Raw genomic sequence first — 19,870 nt, 5'->3', positions numbered from 1 at the left:
GCTCCAACTCGACATCTCATGTTGACGATGTGATAACACCACAAGGACAATCACCCCCTTGCCACCCGAATTGGACCACATGTGACTTACACATGCTTCCTATTGAAGGAAATAATGCTTCCCTCAAGTCCCAATCTGGAACGTGTTGAGGAGAGCTTATTCGTGTTGGTTGGTTCGACATCGGAGGCAGCAAGGGAGTCCCCCCAACCCTAACCCTAGTACTAACGGATTGAGGTCAACCACCTGCTGTGGACTACCCATCTACTTCCTCCTGATAGAGAAAACTAACAATGATAACTGATGATTCAATCAGGCGAGATATCGGAGAGTACTACTGATGGAAAAGCAGTCCACATCCCAGGCAGTGCAATCAACGCATCATTTGTCACATCGGGTGATAAACGTGCAGTTTTCATACGATGTAAGCCTGTTGTTACTCGCAGTAAGATCATGATACAATATTTTGCGTTGCTCATGATACTCAAATCAAGAGCACTATTGGTGCTAACTGTATCTTGCCTGAGTCTGTGACGCAAGAGGTGCGCAATATGGAAACTCTCCTCAGCAGATATCCATTCTGTAAATCACGTGATTATAAGCCCAGTGGGGCGCAGATTCATGCGGAGGATCTGAGGTTCCGATCGGCAGCAGGTAGCCTGATCAAAAGACCCACCGAGAAGCGTCTAGAAAATTTCGCGCTTGCATCATCTTTGAACTGCCGAGGGTTCTCTTCTCCACAAGCCGTTTCAAAGTAGAGCTGTGCTGGTAAATGCCTGGAGAGTGAGAGAGCTTTTTGAAGATGGAGGACAAGGTATATAAAGGGGCACCAGCGTCGTCGAACGACGACACAACGGATCACGACAACATCTCGAGTAGTACTCTATCGGGTCGAGCACAGCACGAAGAACTCGCTACGTGATTAAGAGGAGCTACAGACGCAACGATCAAAATGGCGCTTCATACGATGAGCGACTTCGAGCCCCTCTTCCGGCTCATGGACGATTACCTTGACGCGTCTCGAGACTTTATGAGATACAATAACGCCTCAGGCACGCGCCGCCACAAGAACGCCCGCACCGTCTCGAGCTTCACACCTCGCTTCGACGTCCGTGAGACAAAGGACAGCTTCCTGCTCGACGGTGAACTGCCAGGCGTGCGCCAGGAGAACATCGAGATCGAGTTCAGCGACCCACATACGCTCGTCGTCAAGGGTCGTGTTGGCGAAACGGATGAATCCACTTCGAATTCCAACTACCATCATCCAACTGTCGAAGAGGAGGGTGCTGGCGACAAGAGTTCCGAGACCAACGAATCGTCGTCCACGGCTGTCCAGAAGTCGCAAGCTCAAGCTCCAGCCAAGTCGCAAGAACTGGACTACAAGGTCTGGTTCTCTGAGCGGCGTACGGGCTCGTTCCATCGCACGTTCACCTTCCCAGTACGGGCCAACCAGGATGGGGTTCGTGCTAGCTTGAAAGATGGGATCCTGTCGATTGTTGTGCCGAAGGAGTCGGCGCCGACGACGAGGAAGATTCGGGTCGAATGAATCAGCTTGGAGGATGATATCAGGGGGCTTGGGATGTGATATGGGTGATATGGATTCATAGCGTTAATGTGTTGCATGTTTGATGTCTAATTAATGATACTCAAATTCACTCTTTGTGTAACTGTTATGGTCCTTGATCTTCAACTAGAAAAAGCTTTCGAATAAGATAATACCAACATCAGTGATCAGAGCAAATCCATCCTGTACCTTTTTAATGGATTAACTCTCCTCATGGAGCCACGCCACACCACGGTTAGGATTCCCAAAAAGAAATCAAGATAGCTGTTTGTATTCACTTGCCTGCTTATCTAAGAATCACCGTCACAGCTGCCATGTGAAACGCCCTCTTTATACAGGACGTTCTCAGTAGTTCTATGCGTGCCACTTTTTGCATATCCGCTTAGGCCACAAAATGACTAAGCCTACTATGTATGTCATTTGTATTACCCAGGTAGGTAGAGCAACCGCCTGTGTAGTTTGGATGGCGCTTGATGTCAAAGCACCGAGTTGCGAGTGATCTATGAGAGATCTCGAATTTGAACGCAGACAATGGTGGAATCAAATGCTAGCAGTAATATCGAATTGTAGGAGAAATGTCAAAATGTTCGAGTAGACCTTTCAGGCCACGAGGTTTAGGACGCAAGTTAAGACAGCAAGTCCAATCACAAGAGCCGGATTGTCCACATGTTTGTAGTATTGAAACAAACGACGCAGAACAATGTTTAATAGTCCACAAGAGAGTCCATGACTGTAAGGCAAGATGCGCAAGATGACTAAACGATAGTGAACATCTTTGCTGCAACAACAACAACAACAACAACAACAACGATGCTCAATGAAAAGAATCGAATGACTCTTTCGTTGAAACTTCCTTATATTTCCTTGCTCATAGCCTTCGCCATTGCATATATAGAACGAGAATGATTTGGAAGCCCACAATCTTGAATCTCACAAACATACATGGATCGATATCAGTCGACCCAAAACGATTGATTTACATGACCGGCAGGATGCGCACACGAGCCGAAATCCGCGATAGAGGAGAGCAGGTTGAACGAAAACGAGCGGATGGGGAGAAATTACCCAATGTTATTCACATCGAGCAGAGCGAAAAGGGGGCTGATAATAATCATGGATTTCGCCTCAGATGGATGTACATTGTCGATGAAAAGACTAAAGAACGATTTCTCGAACTGTTAGTCGTTCCGCCACCGGAACATTGTCTTTACCCGCAGCAAGAAGCGCAGATCTCAGTTAGGTTGGTGAAGGAGCGTCGTCCGGGAGATGATGAGTGCATCTACCGTGACGTCGAAACCAAAAAAGGCAAGGAAACTATTTATGCCGAAATCTCGAACGATCCTCCTCCTCGCCTCGAGACTCGATTTTCGGGGAATTGGGACGAAGAAGGGAAGGATCTTCTAAAAGATTTCACATCCTCCCATGCATTTATCAAAATAAGAGGCTTCAAAATCAATGGTGCAAGGCAATTCCACGAGTACATCGTCGGGGGAACGTTGAAGTTGGAGGGCATCGAACTCAACTTGCAGTTGCCCTATTTTGGTGTGCAGTATGGAACGCTGTATGATGGTCCCCTTTTTTGTTACATCCCCAAAACGACAATCATTACTTGGGCAAGACCACTGCCACCGTAGGGGATGGTAGGATTATGATCGTTGTCGGATAGCTTGCTCGTTGCCAGCGTTGAAATGCTTGTTTCCATAAGAGAGTTTTGGAACCTTGTTGCAAGTTTATCAAACTGGGGTATTTGTTACATCTAGGATGTAATAGATCATCTCATCATAACCATTATCTACCCAGTTCCGGAGTCATGGCTTGCGGGGAGGAAGAAGTTCACTCGATTCAGCAATACTTCGATTGAATCTAGTACCTCAATAGCAACATTGAGCAAAGTAGAAGCTCTGGCCTTTGCCTCTTCAAGTGATTTACCGTGGGATACGCAGTACGTGCATCATGGTAAGTGGTCATTCACAAAATTTTTCTGTATAATAAGGTTGAAACCATGAATTTTACGATCCCAGCGTCAACTGCTCGGAACAGGGACGTCTGAGTGATCTCCCGCACCCCCTTATTTCAGCTCAACTTCGGTTTCAATCCTGCGGTATGTCTGTGTGAACGCATCCTGATAGTAGATCAACTCTTCATTCAGCTAAGGATGAAAGCATGTAGAATTGTGAAATACCAGGTAGCATGGGCACATGAAATCTCCTGCTCCACCTGTATATACCATACTATGAGCAAGAATAAGTTGATGAAAAGGGGCTATTGAATTCTTCCAATAACAGCTATCATTGATGCAAGGATCTTCCTTCAGGCCAAATATTTCACCCTGCAATCATAAACCTCTGATTGACTGGTAGCAGTGATTCTGCGCCGATGAGGGCATATTACGGGTATCATGGCAGCAGGCACAACTGTTGCCAGCTAATCTAATCCCAAAAGACTTTCACCATGGATTTTTGGCGCCAACAGCACAAGCGGGGATATCATTGATTGTTAAAAACCTCCCGCGTGGGCCACTGGAAACTTCTGACGACATCCGGGCAAGATGCCCGAATTTCCTGTCACCAATTCAGGTCTTTAACTCGTCACTCATGAGACGGCAAGCATCAACGACGCCAGAAGTCTATAATTTAACGGTTATATGACTAGAGCCATTAAAGTGTATTTGCAGTATTAAGAACTACCTATTTACAATACTAAGAAGAGCGCCATCGCAATCATCACACACAACGCACCAGCCGAAGACGCACGCACAGGCATAGCGGCATCCACATCTTCATTATTCGGCTCATGTTTCTTCACATACTCGGCAGGCATGTTGAATGGGTAACTATCTCTGATATTCCTAAACTTGATTCCCGACACCTTGTTGCCTTTCGAATCGTACACATTTTGAGGGTGTTCAAACTGCGACGGCGCAGCCACGAGCTTGCCAACATGCACCCCATCCCGTGCGCCGTGCTTGATCAACCCATCAACACCCTCCGCGCGCTCTGGGATATGAAAAGATGTCAAAGACTCGCACTCGGGGTTAGGGTAAAATGAAGGGCTCGCGAAGGTCTCCACCAAATGGTCCCGGTCCAACTTCGACAACTGAGCCTGGAGGTTCTCGAAATCGGTCGAAAGTGTTATCGTGTCGGAATCATTGACAGCCACCAGGTCATAATATTCCGAGATAACGGCACCTGGCAGCGTTTTCATCATGCTATCGCTGAAGAGGGCTTGAACCTCGGAGAATTTCCGGGGCTGGTCATGATCGCATCCAGTCTCTGCAAAGAACGCTGCCATCGAGTAGTTTTGGAGCGCGGTGAGAACATCGTACCCGCTGGAGGTGTAGGTGGCATCTCCGCACCACGACCCCGACTTGAGAGCAACAAAGTTGAAGGAGTCCAGGATAACCTTTCTCTTCTCCGCATCGTACACATGGCACTCCATGTACCCGGCTGGGCCATCACCCTCAAGAACCTCTGGAACGTCGGCAGCCGAGTAGCCTATGAGATATTCGCGCCCAATGTGCTTCGCCATGCAGTCCTTCATATCTCGCTGGACGGCCAGTTCGGCGATCGATCAGCAGCTGGTCAGAGTCAAGATGAAGAGATCTGTCCATGCTCGAATGTACTCGTGAAGATTCTTGACACTTTGGTCGTTGATGACTTCTCCGATGAGGAAGCCAGCCGTGTTGGGATAAAACGTGAAAGCTTCCATCATACCAAAGACATGCTTCATGAATTCCTTGCTGTAGGTTTTTGCTGGCTCAGTCCGGTTCAGTCCACCATTCGGCAAAAACGAGTCGACGTTCACGATCATGTAGATGCCGGCAGCATTGAAGATGGAAGCACAGTCATTATGATTGGCGCTGGGGTCCACGTCGTACACATGGATGGTATTAACCTAGCATGCACAGTCAACGTCTGGTACGAGTAAAGCACATCCCAGGGTACGTACACCCAATCGCTGCATTAAGGCGGCATCCCGCAGGCAGGTATCCCTGTTGTCGGCGAGGGAATCAACCTTCAACCTGGACGAACCATCTGGCCGGTAACTATGAAGGTGTCAGCAATCACCCCAATTATGCAGCACAACCCTCTGACCCAACTCCTATAATCGGAAAGCGCTCCATGTCAAGTCCAACTGGCACATCAAGCTCATGTTTAGGATGAAGTGCCTTACTATCCTCTCCCACGGGACCCAGGGGATAGACCGCCAGTACAGTAGACGTCAGACCGCAAATAACGGCCAGTAGATAAACGTGAAACTCCAGAGACGGTCAGTCAGGCGCCACAGATCACCGGGCACGGAACCTACGGAGAGCATGAAGCCTGAACGGAGCTAGAATGTCTAAGAACTAACGAGAGTCATTTACCTACAGACTGAAGGGATTTACAACGAAGTGAAGAAACTAAACTTAACGAGTCCAAGGAAAGGCGAAGGTGAGAATCAAAAGAGTGGCTTTATCAAGGATAATAGGGAGCGACTTTGCATTCATGGGACACCAGAGAGTGGAAACTGAATGGCAAGAATAAGATCAAAGGAGACGGCCAGCGATTTGATGAACAGAGTACTCCATATATTCGCAAACATCCAGAAGCTAACTACAAATACTATGTACTCAGATACTATAATGGGGAACGCCTGGATTGCCCCATCTCCACAAAGAGTAATAAGCAGTTGCCCTTACAGAGTACAATTGATTGAATATCGATTAATAGAGGGCCAAGGGTTAGGGTTAGGCACTTAGGCTAAATAAATGGGGTAGAATGTCGGAAAGTGCCCCCAATGCCTCACCTTTGTCTGGCGTATCACCCTCGCCCACAGTTTTACCCTTAGCCCACTCTCTTCCTGTTATGTTTTTCTCTTCAGCCCCGAGTCCACGAGAGATAATCTGATCAAAATTATTTGAGCATACGTAAATTGTCATGTTCATTAGAGGAGTATGTTTTTTCTCGGACTCTTTTTCTCTGAAACCCTAGTATGTCGGTACAATGGTAGGTCGGCTGTTGTTGCGACCTTTTGTGGTTTAATATATGTCCTCCATGCTCTGCACGAGTCTCCGCGGAGCTATTTCCAACCAATTCAAGTCGTCGCCCTCGCGCCCTTCGAGACGCATCAAGGAATTTGATCGATGAGGGTTGTGTCTGGACTGCATTTGGCATCGAGCCCGTCGCAGCTGTTCTGGAACGGCAACAGTGGCGCAGGTTACTTGGTCTAATCAGAATTCTGATATTATCATCAGCGCCCGAATGGAGATTGATTGCTCGCAGTGTTTCTGGAAAGTGACTTCACCTACTGGCCGCAACATCAGAAGATAGAGATCGACACCATGGACGACGATAATAGCACATTGTGAGTGGCGAGATGTCTCCATACACAATGAATACAAGTCGGATGAGATGCGAACGGATGCTGCATGGCCGCCTTTACCACTCCGGATCTGCAGCTGAAATGGTTGCTGAAAGTTAGTGGCACCCAAGTTAGCTCACTTGGCGTGCTGCCACTAATTATTTGAATTCATTGACATGCCGTTCTTTCCGAATGGCCTAGGATTCCAGATGAAAGGACCTAAGGGAACTTCCTGCAGTATAAGGAACTTCCAGCCATTAAACATGATGGTTAGGCTGAATACACTTGATTTCATCGTTCAGCCTTCACTGAATACGGTATCGAATTTCTCAAAGCGCAGTCCCTATTCGACTCTTCATGATTCAGTATCATACTATTGTCCTATACTATGTAGGTTCATGCTCTATGTAGCGGACTGATTGAATACTGCATTGCAGGATATACACAGAGCGCTACGCGTGCTCCGATGCCATTGGGTAATGTCTTGAAAGTCGACTAGAAGCCCAGGTATATATATCAATACCAAGCGACGATTACAGCATAATCCAAGATGCCCTCTACGAAGTGCTACTCTCCATGTGCCGATAGTTCTAATTGCGTGTGAAATCTGAGAGCTAGCTAGTCAATACAAGGCCTTAACCACAACCGAGGCTTCATGAGATTGCTAAGGCATCACAAAAATTACCACTACTGTGTTCTGGTAATGGGTGCTGATGCGCTTGCTCTACGGCTTTTACATCAAGATCAAAGCAGAGAATGTGTTTAACAAACAAGGGGTATCATTAACTAGACATCAAACATGCAACAAATCAAGAACATGAATGAATCTAGAAATACATGTCATCCCTATTACATCCCAAGCCCCCTGATATCATCCTCCAAGCACATTTATTCGATCCGAATCTTCTTCGTCGTCGGCGCCGACTCCTTCGGCACAACAATCGACAGGATCCCGTCCTTCAGGCTAGCACGAACCCCATCCTGATTCACCCGCACCGGGAAGGTGAACGTGCGATGGAACGAGCCCGTACGCCGCTCAGAGAGCCAGACCTTGTACTCCGGTTCTTGCGACTTGGCTGGAGATTGAGCTTGCGACTTCTGGACAGCCGTGGACGACGACGATTCGTTGGTCTCGGAACTCTTGTCGCCAGCACCCTCCTCTTCGACAGTTGGAGGATGGTAGTTGGAGTTGGAGTTCGAAGTAGCTTCGTTCGTTTCGCCAACGCGCCCCTTGATGACGAGCGTATGTGGGTCGCTGAACTCGATCTCGATGTTCTCCTGGCGCACGCCTGGCAGTTCACCGTCGAGCAGGTAGCTGTCCTTTGTCTCACGGACGTCGAAGCGAGGTGTGAAGCTCGAGACGGTGCGGGCGTTCTTGTGGCGGCGCGTGCTCGAGGCGTTGTTGTGCCTCACAAAGTCTCGAGAGGCGTCAAAGTAGTCGTCCATGAGCCGGAAGAGGGGCTCGAAGTCGTTCATCATAGGGAAATGCGTGTAGAGCGCCATTTTCGACAGTTGCGTTCGAAGCTCTTATCGTTCAACGGAACTCTTCGTGTTGATCAGCGAGCTGTTTTCACCTCGATGGAAAACTATCCAAGATGCTGTGTTGCTCTGATCTGCTAGCCATCTTTCGACGACGGCGCCAATGCCCCTTATATACCTTGTGGTCCATTTCAGGAACATACTAGCATTCTCCCGGTAGGTTATTTGTCAGAGCAGCTCTGCCTGGAAACTGCTCGCGATGAGTACATCAAGCTCGAAGAATGAAGGAAGCGCGAGGATGTTCTAGAAGCTTCTTGGTGGGTCCAGCTGGCTTATCTGATCTGCGATCTCTTGATCCTCTCGACCCACAGGATATCCATCCATATCAACACGTGACTTATAGACTGAGCCGCAGCGCCAAGAGATCCCACTTGCGAGTCATCAAACAGCATGAAATGGCAAGTTGGATTCATTCTGCGAGGAACATCTCACATATCCCGAGTAACGCAACGCCATGAATGGAATGCCAGTTTAGCCACCTCGAATGCTTCTCCGCTACTAGTAACTTCTACTAGAATACAAAGTTAGTACTAATATTCGACAGTGCTTGTCCTTCGATGGTCCGTTCATTGATCCGTCATCATCGCCAGTTTCAGTTATCAGAGTATAGTGACTCATTGTTGCGGTCTGTTAAGCCTTCCAATCCTCTACAGACTTAGGGTTTGGTTGTTTCCTTTCTGGCCCTCTTAACAGACACCCGCTCTTTGACGGATTGTAGACTCGGAATAAACCAATATATTTTTTCCCCTATTTTGAACACAACGAGACCTCAAAATGGCCTCCGCTCGGCGACAAGAGGGAGAGTGCCATCGTGAATCACCCTTTGTCAACAACAGACGGTAGACTTGTACCAACGAATCTCAGACCACGAAAGCTACGAGCAGAATCATCACTAGCCTTCGGTCGGCCATTCTTGCGACGGCAATACTCTCGCTTTACCTAAGAAACCAGGGCTCAGCAATCTCAACCGCTGAAGAGAAGATAATACGAGCATCAAAAATACAGCAAGTTTATCCATTAACTGCATATGAGTTATGTCGTCACAAAGCTCATCTACAGATCCAAGAACAGCACCATCACAATCATCGCGCCCAAAACAGCAGCTGAAGACACACGAACAGCCATCGCAGCGTCCTCAGATTCCTCGCTGCTCGACTCATACTCAACAGGGGTGTTGTAACCGCCGCTGTCATTGATATTCTTGAATTTAATACCCGCAATCTCGTTGCCTTTCGAGTCGTACACCTTTTCAGAGAGTTCAACTTGCCGCGGCATGGCCACGAGCTTGCCAACGTGCACCTCATCCCGTGCACCGTTCTTGATCAGCTCATCCACACCATCCGCACGCTCCGGAATATGAAAAGATGTCAAAAATCTGGGGTTTGAGGAGTTCGGGCTGCGAATGCAGTCGGGGTGAGGGCGATATCCAGGACTCACGTGGGGCATCGCCAAATAGTCCTGGTCCAACTTCGAGAGCTGGTTCTGGAGATTCTCGTATTCGATCGAGAGTGTTATCGTGTCAGAGCTATTGACAGTCACCAGGTCGTAGTATTCAGTGATAAAGCCACCTGACAGCGCTTTTGTCATCCTATCGCCGTAGAGCGCTTGAACCTCTGAGAAATTCCGCGGCTGACTCTGATTGCAGCCATAATCGGAGAAAATCGTTGCGAGAGATAAATCTCGAAGTCGGTTGAGAACGTCATAACCACTGGAAGTGTACGTCGGATCTCCGCACCACGAGTCCGATTTGATAGCAAAGAAATCCGCGTGAGTGGGCATGATTTTCCGATCCTTCTCGTAGTCATACAAATCGCATTCCATGTACTCGGTTGGACCCTCAAGAGCCTCAGGAACGTCGGCAGCCGAGTAACCTACGAGGATCTCGCGCCCGATATGCTTCTTCATGTAGTCCTTCATATCCCGCTGAACAGCCTGTTCGAAGATTGGTTAGATGTCTCTCACAGTCAAGGCGAGGTGTTCTGTCCATACACGAATATACTCAGGAGCCTCCTTGGCGCTTTTCTCGTCAATAACTTCTCGGATAAGGAAGCCAGCCGTGTTGGGGTAATTCTTGAAAGCTTCCATCACACCAAAGACATGCTTCATGTATTCCTTGTTGTAGGTCTTTGATGGTTGAGTCATGTTCAGGCCACTACCCGGGTCGACGTCCACAATCATGTAGATGTCGGCAGCATTGAAAATGGAAGCGCAGTCATCATGGTTGGCGCTGGGGTCCACATTGTAGATATGAATAGCATTAACCTAGCATGTGTGATTAGTGTAATGCACAAATTAACCACGGCCCAAGGAACTCACGCCCAGCCGCTGCATCAAAGCGGCATCCCGCAAACAGGTATCTTTGTTGTCGCTGAGGGGATCATCCTTCCCAGCCGGCTGGTAACTAGAGACATAAATTTGTCAGCGAATACGCCAACTGTATAGCAGAATTCCCTTACCCTACTCCCATAAACTGAACGAATATACCACTACTATCTTTGAATGCCTTTGGAGCTCCGCCGATATCAAGCTCCAGGGGATGGACCGCCAGTACAGTGGACGCCAGACCGCATAGAACGGTCAGCAGGCTAGTGTGGAACTCCAGGAATATGTCAGTCTAGAATTGAAGATCGCAGGGCACGGAACTTACGGAGAACATGGCGCCTGCAATCTAAGTACAAAGTTCAAGATCTAAGTAATTAGAAGGCATTCGCCTACGGACGACAAAGATTTGCAAAACGTGAAAGATAATCCAACGAGTTCAAGGAGAGACGGAAGTGAGAAGCAAACGAGCGACGCGGTCAAAGAGAGAAAGGAGCGATTTTGCACCCGTTGAAGGAAAAGGGTGCAGACTGAATAGAAGAGCAAGAGGATCAAAAAGTGAAGGAGAAGGCGCGTGATGTGAGGAACCAATTACTATCCAATACATGCAATACTGCAAGTACTGCTACTTTGGGACAATGATGGTAGAGTAGCATCTGGAGGGCATATCCGTCTCCACAATAGCGTGAGTCTTACTACTTACAGTTAAACTTGTTGGTATTAATTTATAACTAGAGGAATAAGAGACTGGGATTAGTCACTTCGGCTAGGCTAACCTACGATGGATGTTGGGGAGTCCCCGCCGGCGCCCAGCCTTAACCCATTCGCCTCGCCTAGAGTTCAGCCCTGGAGACCACCATTATGCTTCGGGTTTCCTCCTGCCGCCTCAGTTCAGGAGTCCATAAGAGAAAGGCGATATTAACTGCCATGTTCTCCAGATACTAGATAGCCCCTTGAACTTTCAATGCAGCACTACGAGTATTATGTCGATACAATAGTAACATGGCTGGAGTTCTGATGGTTTGTGGTTGGAGCATGACTTCTCGGCGCGCCGCGGAGTTGCTGTCGTTCCCGCTTCACAGTCTAGCGAGATACTGAAGGGAAACTGATTATGGCTTTTCCCGCATATGCATCTGATGATGCAGCAGTATTCCAGAGCGACAACAGTGGCACAGGGTTCTGGGTTCGGCCAGTATTCTGACATCATCATTTGCACCTGGACCGGAAAATGATTTCTTGCCGCGGCTCTGGTCGCAGCAACACAAGAGATGGGGTTGCCCTACAGAAGAAGACAACATGGTGAAGGCTGTGACGATTCCACATACATAAAGAGCAGGGTCAGCGGGATGGGAATAACATTCTTTGAGGATGCAGTGTGCCATGAAGCACACCTGCCGGACCATTTCAGATCTGCAGCTGAAAAGGCAGCAACAGGAGTTTTAACTAAGGCAACGTCAATTGAGGCGATACTATGCCCTAATTAAACTGTTGAACATAATGTTTCAGCCATTGCTCTGCACTCTGACGCGAAACGAAAACACTAAGCGATTAGAAGAACGTAAAATGCCCTTCACGAAATATTACACCGGATGGTGCCAATAGCACCAATCGCGAGAGTTAATACCAGAACTTAACCGCAACTGACGTACTACGGGAATCGCTAATGTACTTGGTTCTGATAATGGAGTTGATACTCTGAAATCTCTACATATTGTCAGGGAATAAAAAGTCTTCAAGAAAATGGAATATATTGGGTATCATTAGCTAGACATCAAACATGCAACACATTAACGGTATGAATACATGCCACCCATATCACATCCCAAGTCCCCCGAGATCATCCTCCAAGCACATTTATTCGATCCGAATCTTCTTCGTCGTCGGCGCCGACTCCTTCGGCACAACAATCGACAGGATCCCATCTTTCAAGCTAGCACGAACCCCATCCTGATTCACCCGCACCGGGAAGGTGAACGTGCGATGGAACGAGCCCGTACGCCGCTCAGAGAGCCAGACCTTGTACTCCGGTTCTTGCGACTTGGCTGGAGATTGAGCTTGCGACTTCTGGACAGCCGTGGACGACGACGATTCGTTGGTCTCGGAACTCTTGTCGCCAGCACCCTCCTCTTCGACAGTTGGAGGATGGTAGTTGGAGTTGGAGTTCGAAGTAGCTTCGTTCGTTTCACTAACGCGCCCCTTGATGACGAGCGTATGTGGGTCGCTGAACTCGATCTCGATGTTCTCCTGGCGCACGCCTGGCAGTTCACCGTCGAGCAGGTAGCTGTCCTTTGTCTCACGGACGTCGAAGCGAGGTGTGAAGCTCGAGACGGTGCGGGCGTTCTTGTAACGGCGCGAGCCCGAGACGCTGTTGTTGTACCTCATGGCGTCTCGGGAAACGTCAAGGTAGTCGTCCATGAGCCGGAAGAGGGGCTCAAAGTCGCTCGTCGAGGGGAAGTGCGGAAATTGCGTGTAGAACACCATTTTCGATGACGTAGACTCTAGTTTTTTGTCGTTCGAGAAGAGCTTTGTATTGATTGATGTGTTGCGTCAACCGCAGCTCGATACTCAAGACGTTGCGTTGTTCTGATCTGCTGGTCGTCGTCCAGCGACGCCGTTCCCTCCTTATATACTTTGCACTCCATCTCTAGAAATTGCCAGCACCCTCTAGGCACCCTCCGGCAAAGCTCTGCTTAGAAACTGATAGTTGCGAAGACGAGAAACGCGATGATTCGTGAGGATTGATGAAGGCGCTAGAACGTTCTAGAAGCTTTTTGGTGGCCCCCTAAATTATCTTATCTGATCGAACGGCCAACTGGCCACCACGTGATCACAAACATATCACGTGTTGGAATCACGTGGTTCTCAGCGGCTGATGTTGCGAATGCCGGGCGCAGAGTAGAGCTCCAGCTGTCGCCGGCCCCTGCGGAGAAGATATTCGATGGTAGCAAAGTCCTTTTTCGGAAGCTTGAGATTTGCGCGAAATTGGTCCCTGTCGATGTCCATAGCTGTCAGCGCTGTCGCTGGCCAGTTGAGTCAAGGCCATGAACAGACCTTGCAAATGCGCGAAAGTTGTCTCGAGATTCCTATTGCGCGTTGAAATTCGCGTTAGTACAGTGCCATTGATCAGCAATATACTGAAAACATGGCCACGGGACGATGCAACGTACAATTGGCTTCTTCCGAATCTCTCGGAGACACTGGCGGTACAGAGAGAGAACCTCCCGCTGAAGACCCGATAGTCTCATGGCCATCTCGACGTCGTGATCGATGAAATGATGTCACGCGAATTTTCCGAAGATGATCGGGGAGATAGTAGAAGCTAACAGCCGAAAGCTTGTGCGCTATGGTTGGGGGTAGGCTACTCGATGCTTCCGGAGCGAGGGAAAAATTGCGGAGAACGGCTGCTCGGCCGAGATCGGGCTCAGCCGGTTCAAATACCGAGATACAGGTGCATCGCGATGGACAATGAATGATTTAATTAATTAAACAGCATCAATTGTGCATTAATCGTTCTCTTCAGAGCATATCTTGATACCTAATTCGTCTGAGAAATAGCGAAATAGAAAATGTCCTTTTCGGTACGGCTGCAATCCCATGATGTCATTAAACACTCCGCCGAACAGCTCGGAGCTAATTAACCCGCAGCGTCTCGTTCGTTTTCTCGCAAAAGACGGCCTCGTCTATTATGGCGATGCCATCCTGCCTAACGGCGTCACCGATCTGGCGCGGACGACGCAGGCGCGCATCATCAAGGGCGACATCTTCGGCCAGCACGTAGTAACGGATCAGATTGCGGAGGTGAAGACCCTTCTTGCACCCCTCGCGCCACAAGACATCAAAACCGTCCGCTGTTTGGGCCTAAACTACGCGCAGCACGCCAAGGAATCGAATCTGCCCATCCCCAAGTATCCAGTGCTCTTCTACAAGCCTGCAACGTCAGTGACTGGCCCTACGGATGACATCCCGGTGCCTCCCGTCGCGCAGGAGGGCGAGGGCCTGGACTACGAGTGCGAGCTGGTCATTGTGATTGGTAAGGCCGGGCGGGATATCCCCGCGTCGCGCGCGCTGGATCATGTGTTGGGCTACGCCGTCGGCAACGATGTTTCCCACCGTGACTGGCAGCTCAAGCGTGGCGGCGGCCAATGGGGCTTCGGCAAGGGTTTCGATGGCTGGGCACCTTTCGGGCCTGGAATTGTCTCCAGCAAGATCCTGGGCGATCCGCACTCGTTGCGTATTGAGACCAAGCTCAACGGCAAGGTCGTGCAGTCGTCCACCACCAGAGACATGATCTTTGGTGTCAAGGAGGCCATCGCGTTCTTGTCGCAGGGCACAACGCTTCAGCCGGGTGATTTGATCTACACTGGAACGTAAGTAGATCTGTTCGTTCCTGAGAACGATATTGTGCTGATTTTTGAATAGACCGCAGGGCGTTGGCATGGGTCGTAAGCCACCGTTGTGGCTCAAAAATGGCGATCTAGTCGAGGTGTCGTTGGAAAATGTGGGATCCTGCGTGAACCGCGTCGTGTATAGCCCATCAACACCAGCGGCCAAGCTGTGATTCAATAATGTAGCTAGTACATACTCATAGAAAAGCACCTACGCATCTACCAGAATTCATGTCCCATAAATCACTCAACGTAACATAATGCTAGTTAAAGATTCGTTCAGTTTACCTGAGTTCCATATCCCCGAATAGCCTCTGCGAATGCCCAGCTTTGGTTCTCCAGTCTCTGGTCCTCGTGGATTTCAATGCCATCCTTGGTAATCACTGCCAGCGTGTACTGGTCCAGACTCCGCGCATCCCGATAGAACAGCACCTTCATGCACTCCTTGATTGCTTTTATGGCCTCTTCCTTGGTGATATTCTCGATGGGAACTTCCTCCGGGAACAATCGACGCAGGATGGGAATCGCCAAATGCGCGCCAAAGCCCGTCGCCAGATGCGGTGCCGAGTACGCCGTGCCCAGCAGGTCCGCCGAGCTAAGGAACGGCTTGCCGTCCGCGTCGAAACCAGCCACGAGGATGTGGTTCCACAGCGGGTTGATCTGCGACCGCCGTCGGTAGAACACCTTAGACAGGTACATGTGGATGTTCTTCGCATTCAGCGTGTTCCCGTTGGACGAGTAGTTCTCTCGGATGTCGATCGAGTCCAGCAGACGATTGATGTACTGCATGTCTGAGATGTCACCGCTGAATCCGATGATGGCTGAGTCGTCAAAAACTCGGATTCGCTTAACATTGGTGAATCGGGCCAAAGATCCGTAAGAGCCTGAGCACGGCCAAAGTAAGTACAGGTCTAAACAAGGCAGCATGCATGCATCCTACCTAGGTTGTCCGCGGCCATGACAACTCCGCCATTGAATTTGACCGCGACGACTGACGTTCCCGTCACGGCCGGCGACTGTGTGTGGGTGACCGGCCCGGTGGTCTTCAGATAGGAGTGATCATATCGACCGTAGACGTCATCTCTGGGCTTCAGGTGTCGTGTTAGCAGCAGCAGCGCAATTGGTCTGGGGAAAGACACGACATACACGACCCCAAGCTTCTGGAAAATGGTTCATGATGGGACGAGCTGGCGGAATTCGCACCGATTGTTAGAATTAGCAAGGTTTGTAGAGAACAACAGTCGTAGGAGTAATTGCCCTTGCTGGTCAACGGGCTCGCCAGTATTCAAACTATCCGTCAGTCGTTTAGGCACGAGAGCTGATGCATGGAGCTACGTAAATCACCAGCCACACTCCGACCTCTCCGATGTGGCTAGTGTATTGCTTATGTAACTCATACTTCATCAACCCTCTCAAGTCTTAAACCATGGTCACTTAAGAATGTTCATTAAGTATTCATAAGTATTGCAACTCTATGAACAATAAATGCCCCTGATGTCGCTAGGTCGTTTCCCATTATTCCTCATCATTAGTTCTTTGATTAGCGATCCTGAATCTCCGCGTCCGAGACGTTTTTGGAGGCACAAATTCGATCTTTCTATCTCTGCCTTCAGCCGCTCGCTTTTCGTCCAATTGAGCTCGAGTAGCTTGTTGAGACTTGTATAACTCTTCATGATAAGCCCAATTCGGTAATGATGAAGCGTCCCAGATATCTGAAGGGAGCGAGCTTGCGTATTGTTCCCGGTCATCAATGCCGGCGTGTTCCCGTAGCTTGAAAAAGAGACTGGGGTTTTTAAGTGAAGTTGATGCCGCTAGTTTTTCATTGAAATGGACTCCTTGATCTTTGAGAGCCAGAAAGTGTGAAATCTTTTTCTGCGCCGTGGGATCAGGTGATCCTGGCGGTGATGGTGGGATATCGAGGTTAGGGACTGGTGGGAGAGTAAGATCTCGAACGAGATCTCGTGACACAGACTCTGTCTGTTCTAATGCTTGCCCCGTGGTTTCTAGGGGTGGTTGCTGGGGCCCGAGAACAGGCCCCGTCACCGGAGCAGCTTCTGGTGATGGCGGCTTCTCATCGTGTAGTTCTGCTGGTTGATCAGATCGCCGCCAATATAGCTTTTGAGAAGCGTCACTGACCTTCAGATTCCTTACTTGCCTCACAAGAAGCGGCTTTAGGTGCACTTGAGGGTTCCTTGCAAAACGTCAGTCTTGAAATAACACAGTATTCGAGGGATAACTCTAACCTTTTGCTCTGGTTCGGGAGTGGGCTTAGTGGCCTCGTCCTCACTGCTACTCTCGTAAGCTTGAAGCCCAAGCATTGCGATCGACTCCAGGTATCTTTACATCTTGAAGTTTGAGGTCTCAAATGTTCGCATGACGTTTGATTGGCAGAGGTGATTGTTGATTACATAATCAGCAAGGCAGCGAGCTCCGCGTCAGTTCCCGTCAAGCTGGAGCTTGATCAACGTGGGTGAACACTGTGAGATCTCAACAAACTTACTTTCTTGCGAATTGAGGTATCAGGACCAGAATATTTATTATCTTCGATCTTTGACCCAGCATCGTCGTTATGGGTTCAGTGTTCGCTCCGTACGGCCCAGGCGGCCCTTTGTCACAAGCAGCCGCTTCAGAACCTCGACAGCACAGATTCTACCCGTACGATACTTCCCTTGAGTATGGTTATATGGGTTTTCTCTAACTCTCCTACAGGTACACCGACAATGGCGGTTCCACGCTAGGCATTGCTGGGAAGGATTTTACAATCATTGCCGGCGACACGCGATCCACCTCTGGTTACAACATCAACACCCGATATGCGCCCAAAGTCTTTAAGATCGGCGGCGACGATGAGACCGGCGAAGGCGCGCACATCGTGCTTGCCGTCGTCGGCTTTGCGGCAGACGGTCTGGCGCTCAAGGAACGACTCGACAGCATTGTCAAGGTCTATCGATACCAGCACGGCAAGCGCATGTCGGTCAAGGCCTGCGCCCAACGATTATCGACGCTTCTCTACCAGAAGCGGTTCTTCCCCTACTACACGCATGCCATCTTGGGCGGGATTGATGAGGATGGCAAGGGCGCGCTGTATAGCTACGACCCTGTCGGCTCGTATGAACGGGAGCAGTGCCGAGCTGGTGGTGCGGCGGCCAGTCTGATCATGCCGTTCCTCGACAATCAGGTCAATTTCAAGAACCAACACATTCCGGGCTCGGGTGAGGGTCATAACCTCGCGCGGAGAGAACCGGAGCCGCTGCCGCGGGACCACGTCGAGCAACTGGTCAGGGATGCCTTCCACAGCGCGGTCGAGAGACACATTGAAGTCGGTGATGGTCTTCAGATGATGGTCGTTACGAGAGATGGCATTGAGGAATTTTACTACCCGCTGAAGAAAGACTAGAACTACGCTGGATCTATTTTTGCCGCAGAATTAATGCCAAGTGGTCATTCATACATTCACGTCCATTCACTCTTTATCATAGTCTAAGACATCCGCAAAGATCATATATAGGAAACCAGACACCGCCCTTTGCGCCCAACGCCGTAGAAAATGCAGGTATCACCCCAAAATCAAACCAGATTAAAATCGCTCTTTCATGCGAGCAGCAACAGTCCGCAGATTGCCATAGACCTTGCCCTGTTGACGAGATCAGCAAACAGCCAGGAAATTTATATCCATGAAATGACTCACCGGAGGGCTACCCAGGATCAGGCTCACAATAGCCTCCCTTGCAATGTTAATGTTCTTGAACCCGCCAAGAATATGAATTTTCTGGTCCGCCAAAACGACTCGAGTGCGGGTTGCGTTCTCAATGGCGAATTTGGTCTTTCCATCTTTGCCCGCAATTCGGCCGATGGCGCGCGACAAATGATCTCCCTGAAGCGTCCCACGCACATCCTTGATTTCGAACGAGGAGATGTATAGATCATCCAGGCGCAGCAGTGCAATGGCATCATCGACGTCGAATCCCAGGACAAACGCCCGCACAAAGTCCTCGCCCTTCTGCAAAGCGCCCGAGTCCGTTGTGAACTTGGATGTCCGCAGCTCCACAGCGCGGTTCTTGATGTTCATCCGCACCTGTAGCCGCAGGTGCTCAACGAGCGGTGGGTAGATCTTTGGCCAGTGGTTTTTCAGTGGCGTCATCCGATGTGGTGGCACGGGCACCTTGCGTGTCTCGACTCGGTAGACGGGGCGGGCATCCTTTTCCGCAGTAAAAAGCGGTCGGCCCTCGACGTCGATGTGCATCTCGCGGTCGCCGTCGGCTGTTTGCTGCTGCTCGGAGTCCGCTGCTTGCGCATTTTCCGTCGGTGCTGTTGTCGTTGCGTCGATCAAGACTTCATCGTCATCGTGAGCGGGCACTGGCGCCGTTGGGGCAGCCGTGGCGGGTGCCGGCTCCCCTCCTAATTTTTTCAGTGCAGTCGGTGCCGGCATTGTAGATGTCGCTGCGTAATGACTCTATTCAGTCCTCTTGCAGCGAGCCTTGGTTGATATCGAGTCTGAATTTTTATCAAATTTTATCAATCGTAGCATTGTGGGACCGGAAGAAAGCTGATGCAAACAGTGCAAACACCCTGCGGCGATGGATGATTTCATGAACCCTTGAAGAAGCGTCTCGACCTTCTCTCAAGACGATGTCTTCCGCGACGCGCCGGCGCTGATTGACCTGGATCGAACACTGTCATCATTTCTCCGATGCCTTTCGTTCGCGGCCATATCGTCAAATCC

The 19,870-nt window shown here is 49.6% G+C and overlaps 14 protein-coding genes across 14 annotated transcripts; 5 read left to right on the top strand and 9 right to left on the bottom strand.

The window, feature by feature from the left end:
* Positions 1 to 337: 337 nt before the first annotated feature.
* Positions 338 to 919, top strand: VTN49DRAFT_3777 (uncharacterized protein; the record flags this gene model as incomplete). The annotated part of the gene is made up of 2 exons (XM_069411649.1): positions 338 to 421; positions 800 to 919. 2 exons carry the CDS (start codon positions 338 to 340, stop codon positions 917 to 919), a joined length of 204 nt encoding a protein of 67 aa, XP_069268247.1.
* A 30-nt stretch (positions 920 to 949) lies between these two features.
* Positions 950 to 1,543, top strand: VTN49DRAFT_3776 (uncharacterized protein; the record flags this gene model as incomplete). The annotated part of the gene is made up of 1 exon (XM_069411648.1): positions 950 to 1,543. The coding sequence occupies one exon, from the start codon at positions 950 to 952 to the stop codon at positions 1,541 to 1,543; it is 594 nt and encodes a 197-aa protein (XP_069268246.1).
* A 1,010-nt stretch (positions 1,544 to 2,553) lies between these two features.
* VTN49DRAFT_3775 (uncharacterized protein) lies at positions 2,554 to 3,195 on the top strand (the record flags this gene model as incomplete). Its single annotated transcript, XM_069411647.1, has 1 exon — positions 2,554 to 3,195. The coding sequence occupies one exon, from the start codon at positions 2,554 to 2,556 to the stop codon at positions 3,193 to 3,195; it is 642 nt and encodes a 213-aa protein (XP_069268245.1).
* A 1,057-nt stretch (positions 3,196 to 4,252) lies between these two features.
* VTN49DRAFT_3774 (uncharacterized protein) lies at positions 4,253 to 5,878 on the bottom strand (the record flags this gene model as incomplete). Its single annotated transcript, XM_069411646.1, has 5 exons — positions 4,253 to 5,107; positions 5,174 to 5,455; positions 5,510 to 5,606; positions 5,656 to 5,819; positions 5,870 to 5,878. The coding sequence occupies 5 exons, from the start codon at positions 5,876 to 5,878 to the stop codon at positions 4,253 to 4,255; spliced, it is 1,407 nt and encodes a 468-aa protein (XP_069268244.1).
* A 1,914-nt stretch (positions 5,879 to 7,792) lies between these two features.
* VTN49DRAFT_3773 (uncharacterized protein) lies at positions 7,793 to 8,407 on the bottom strand (the record flags this gene model as incomplete). The annotated part of the gene is made up of 1 exon (XM_069411645.1): positions 7,793 to 8,407. One exon carries the CDS (start codon positions 8,405 to 8,407, stop codon positions 7,793 to 7,795), a length of 615 nt encoding a protein of 204 aa, XP_069268243.1.
* A 1,089-nt stretch (positions 8,408 to 9,496) lies between these two features.
* Positions 9,497 to 11,099, bottom strand: VTN49DRAFT_3772 (uncharacterized protein; the record flags this gene model as incomplete). Its single annotated transcript, XM_069411644.1, has 5 exons — positions 9,497 to 10,375; positions 10,433 to 10,705; positions 10,760 to 10,844; positions 10,900 to 11,039; positions 11,091 to 11,099. The coding sequence occupies 5 exons, from the start codon at positions 11,097 to 11,099 to the stop codon at positions 9,497 to 9,499; spliced, it is 1,386 nt and encodes a 461-aa protein (XP_069268242.1).
* A 32-nt stretch (positions 11,100 to 11,131) lies between these two features.
* VTN49DRAFT_3771 (uncharacterized protein) lies at positions 11,132 to 11,418 on the bottom strand (the record flags this gene model as incomplete). The annotated part of the gene is made up of 2 exons (XM_069411643.1): positions 11,132 to 11,292; positions 11,358 to 11,418. The coding sequence occupies 2 exons, from the start codon at positions 11,416 to 11,418 to the stop codon at positions 11,132 to 11,134; spliced, it is 222 nt and encodes a 73-aa protein (XP_069268241.1).
* Positions 11,419 to 12,616: 1,198 nt separating this feature from the next.
* VTN49DRAFT_3770 (uncharacterized protein) lies at positions 12,617 to 13,243 on the bottom strand (the record flags this gene model as incomplete). Its single annotated transcript, XM_069411642.1, has 1 exon — positions 12,617 to 13,243. The coding sequence occupies one exon, from the start codon at positions 13,241 to 13,243 to the stop codon at positions 12,617 to 12,619; it is 627 nt and encodes a 208-aa protein (XP_069268240.1).
* A 381-nt stretch (positions 13,244 to 13,624) lies between these two features.
* VTN49DRAFT_3769 (uncharacterized protein) lies at positions 13,625 to 14,013 on the bottom strand (the record flags this gene model as incomplete). Its single annotated transcript, XM_069411640.1, has 3 exons — positions 13,625 to 13,751; positions 13,814 to 13,845; positions 13,930 to 14,013. The coding sequence occupies 3 exons, from the start codon at positions 14,011 to 14,013 to the stop codon at positions 13,625 to 13,627; spliced, it is 243 nt and encodes an 80-aa protein (XP_069268239.1).
* Positions 14,014 to 14,356: 343 nt separating this feature from the next.
* Positions 14,357 to 15,320, top strand: VTN49DRAFT_3768 (uncharacterized protein; the record flags this gene model as incomplete). The annotated part of the gene is made up of 2 exons (XM_069411639.1): positions 14,357 to 15,129; positions 15,182 to 15,320. The coding sequence occupies 2 exons, from the start codon at positions 14,357 to 14,359 to the stop codon at positions 15,318 to 15,320; spliced, it is 912 nt and encodes a 303-aa protein (XP_069268238.1).
* Positions 15,321 to 15,426: 106 nt separating this feature from the next.
* Positions 15,427 to 16,323, bottom strand: VTN49DRAFT_3767 (uncharacterized protein; the record flags this gene model as incomplete). Its single annotated transcript, XM_069411638.1, has 3 exons — positions 15,427 to 16,031; positions 16,088 to 16,235; positions 16,294 to 16,323. 3 exons carry the CDS (start codon positions 16,321 to 16,323, stop codon positions 15,427 to 15,429), a joined length of 783 nt encoding a protein of 260 aa, XP_069268237.1.
* Positions 16,324 to 16,662: 339 nt separating this feature from the next.
* Positions 16,663 to 17,465, bottom strand: VTN49DRAFT_3766 (uncharacterized protein; the record flags this gene model as incomplete). Its single annotated transcript, XM_069411637.1, has 3 exons — positions 16,663 to 17,231; positions 17,284 to 17,338; positions 17,391 to 17,465. The coding sequence occupies 3 exons, from the start codon at positions 17,463 to 17,465 to the stop codon at positions 16,663 to 16,665; spliced, it is 699 nt and encodes a 232-aa protein (XP_069268236.1).
* A 251-nt stretch (positions 17,466 to 17,716) lies between these two features.
* On the top strand, positions 17,717 to 18,544 carry VTN49DRAFT_3765 (uncharacterized protein; the record flags this gene model as incomplete). The annotated part of the gene is made up of 2 exons (XM_069411636.1): positions 17,717 to 17,802; positions 17,857 to 18,544. The coding sequence occupies 2 exons, from the start codon at positions 17,717 to 17,719 to the stop codon at positions 18,542 to 18,544; spliced, it is 774 nt and encodes a 257-aa protein (XP_069268235.1).
* Positions 18,545 to 18,724: 180 nt separating this feature from the next.
* Positions 18,725 to 19,576, bottom strand: VTN49DRAFT_3764 (uncharacterized protein; the record flags this gene model as incomplete). The annotated part of the gene is made up of 2 exons (XM_069411635.1): positions 18,725 to 18,781; positions 18,836 to 19,576. 2 exons carry the CDS (start codon positions 19,574 to 19,576, stop codon positions 18,725 to 18,727), a joined length of 798 nt encoding a protein of 265 aa, XP_069268234.1.
* Positions 19,577 to 19,870: the final 294 nt, after the last annotated feature.

This window comes from Thermomyces lanuginosus, assembly GCF_041956635.1.
Source record: "Thermomyces lanuginosus strain ATCC 200065 unplaced genomic scaffold VTN49scaffold_29, whole genome shotgun sequence".
NCBI lineage: Eukaryota > Fungi > Ascomycota > Eurotiomycetes > Eurotiales > Trichocomaceae > Thermomyces > Thermomyces lanuginosus.
This window is presented reverse-complemented; position numbering and strand designations above follow the sequence as displayed.